At 40.8% G+C, this 1776-nt stretch overlaps 1 protein-coding gene across 1 annotated transcript; it reads left to right on the top strand.

Annotated features, from left to right (window-relative positions):
• The first annotated feature begins 1263 nt into the window (after positions 1 to 1263).
• On the top strand, positions 1264 to 1776 carry LOC130720565 (F-box/kelch-repeat protein At3g23880-like). Its single transcript, XM_057571219.1, has one exon. The coding sequence runs from the start codon at positions 1264 to 1266 to the stop codon at positions 1774 to 1776; it is 513 nt and encodes a 170-aa protein (XP_057427202.1).

Here is a 1776-nt window from a genome sequence, read left to right on the forward strand (position 1 = left end):
GTTTAGTTCCAAGTGAAGATAATTCTTGGAATGGTTTAATTCCAAGTGAAGTAAAATTCTTGGGATGGTTTAATTCCAAGTGAAGTGTACTCATTATGGTGGAGTATGATAGTTTTCTTTGCCGGTATAGGCAATGAGAACTATGATTGTCGGAGTAGACAATGAAACATATGATTGCCGGTATAGACAATGATTGTCGATGAACTCAATGGAAGCGGAAGATGCATGTTGAGTGGGAGCGCAATGTGATATGGTGTTGACTCACTTGAGCTTGAGTGGCATGGAACTGAGAAGATGGAAAACACTTGTAAGTATACAAGACGTGTCTTTAAGTGGGAGATTGTCATACATTGTTGCTGCATGATTGATGTGTGAAGACCGACTGAAGTCAATCTTCAAGTGGGAGATTGTTAGTCAAATGTACTATTTTAACCACCACCCACCCAATGTTAATGTCATGCCATTAAAAGTCAAAGAGGTTGAAAACAAAGTGGCATGAAAGTAAAGGAACGAGACTGCATTTGTTGAAATTGGAGAATTGGGATAATTAATGCTTGCATTGCACCTATAAATAGGAGTGCAAGGCTGAAGGGAAATAATCCCAGCAATTGAATTCCATACTGAAGAGCAAATTCAGCAAAATGTAGCTTCTCATGCTTTAAGCTATTATCTGTTGTTTTTCTTATCTTAAAGTGTTGTGAGATATTGTTCAGATAATAGCTTTGGACAGTATGAGTGTGTGTATTGGGTGTTAGTGGGGTGGTTGAGAGAAATGTCCGTGTGTTGTAATAATTTTCACATAGTGTTTATTCTCTGGTTGTCGGTTTAGACAACGTCCGTGGTTTTTCTCTGAATTTGGAGTTTCCACGTTAAATCCTTGTGTTGTGATTGTGTCACCGTTTTCTATTTCTCTATGGCGATTTCCTAACACTCATGCGATTCAGGTGCGTGTGCAAGTTCTGGAATACCCTCATCCTCTCCAATGCCGCCTTCATCAAGTTGCACCTTCGGAGATCGGCATCACGGAATCCGCACCTCTTGTTAAAGAGCCGCAATTCCAAGGTCTCCGCACCATTCCCGATAAGTCGTTTAGTTGATAACTCATTGATCACACTTCCTGATGATCCCCGCTACTGGCCGTTGAAGTATGATTCGTTGATCTGCCCCAGCAGGGTTGTTGGTTCATGCAATGGACTGATATGCTTGCATGATCATTCAACACGTTCTCGAGAGCACTAGCTTCGTTTCTGGAACCCGGCGACCATGTCAATAACTGAAATACTAGGGTTTTTTCATCCTAAGGGCGCCATTGTCAATACCAACTTTGGTTATGATAACTCAACTGATACTTTCAAGGTTGTGGTGTTTGATTGGGATTATTATACAATAGGAAATAGACTTACCAGAGTTTTCACCTTAGGTTGTAATATTTGGAGGGACGTTCAAAATTTACCTGTGGATATTTTCATCCATTGTTGGGATCAGAAGCATGGAGTGAATTTGAGGAGCACTCTTAACTGGTTGGCTTTTGACAAACCAACCGGGCAACCAGTTATTCTTTCGTTTGATCTGGGGACTGAAGTGTTCACCCAATTTTCGCTGCCTCCCGGATTTGGTAATGATGAATTTCCTTTTGTTGGAGTTTTGATGGACTCTCTTTGCTTATCTCCTTGTTGGAGCAGAACCCATCAGAAAAGAACTGATGATTATGTTATTTGGCAGATGAAGGAGTTTGGAGTTGAGAAGTCTTGGACTCAGTTGTTGAAGATTAACTAG

This window comes from Lotus japonicus, chromosome 1 (genome assembly GCF_012489685.1).
Source record: "Lotus japonicus ecotype B-129 chromosome 1, LjGifu_v1.2".
Classification (NCBI taxonomy): Eukaryota; Viridiplantae; Streptophyta; class Magnoliopsida; order Fabales; family Fabaceae; genus Lotus; species Lotus japonicus.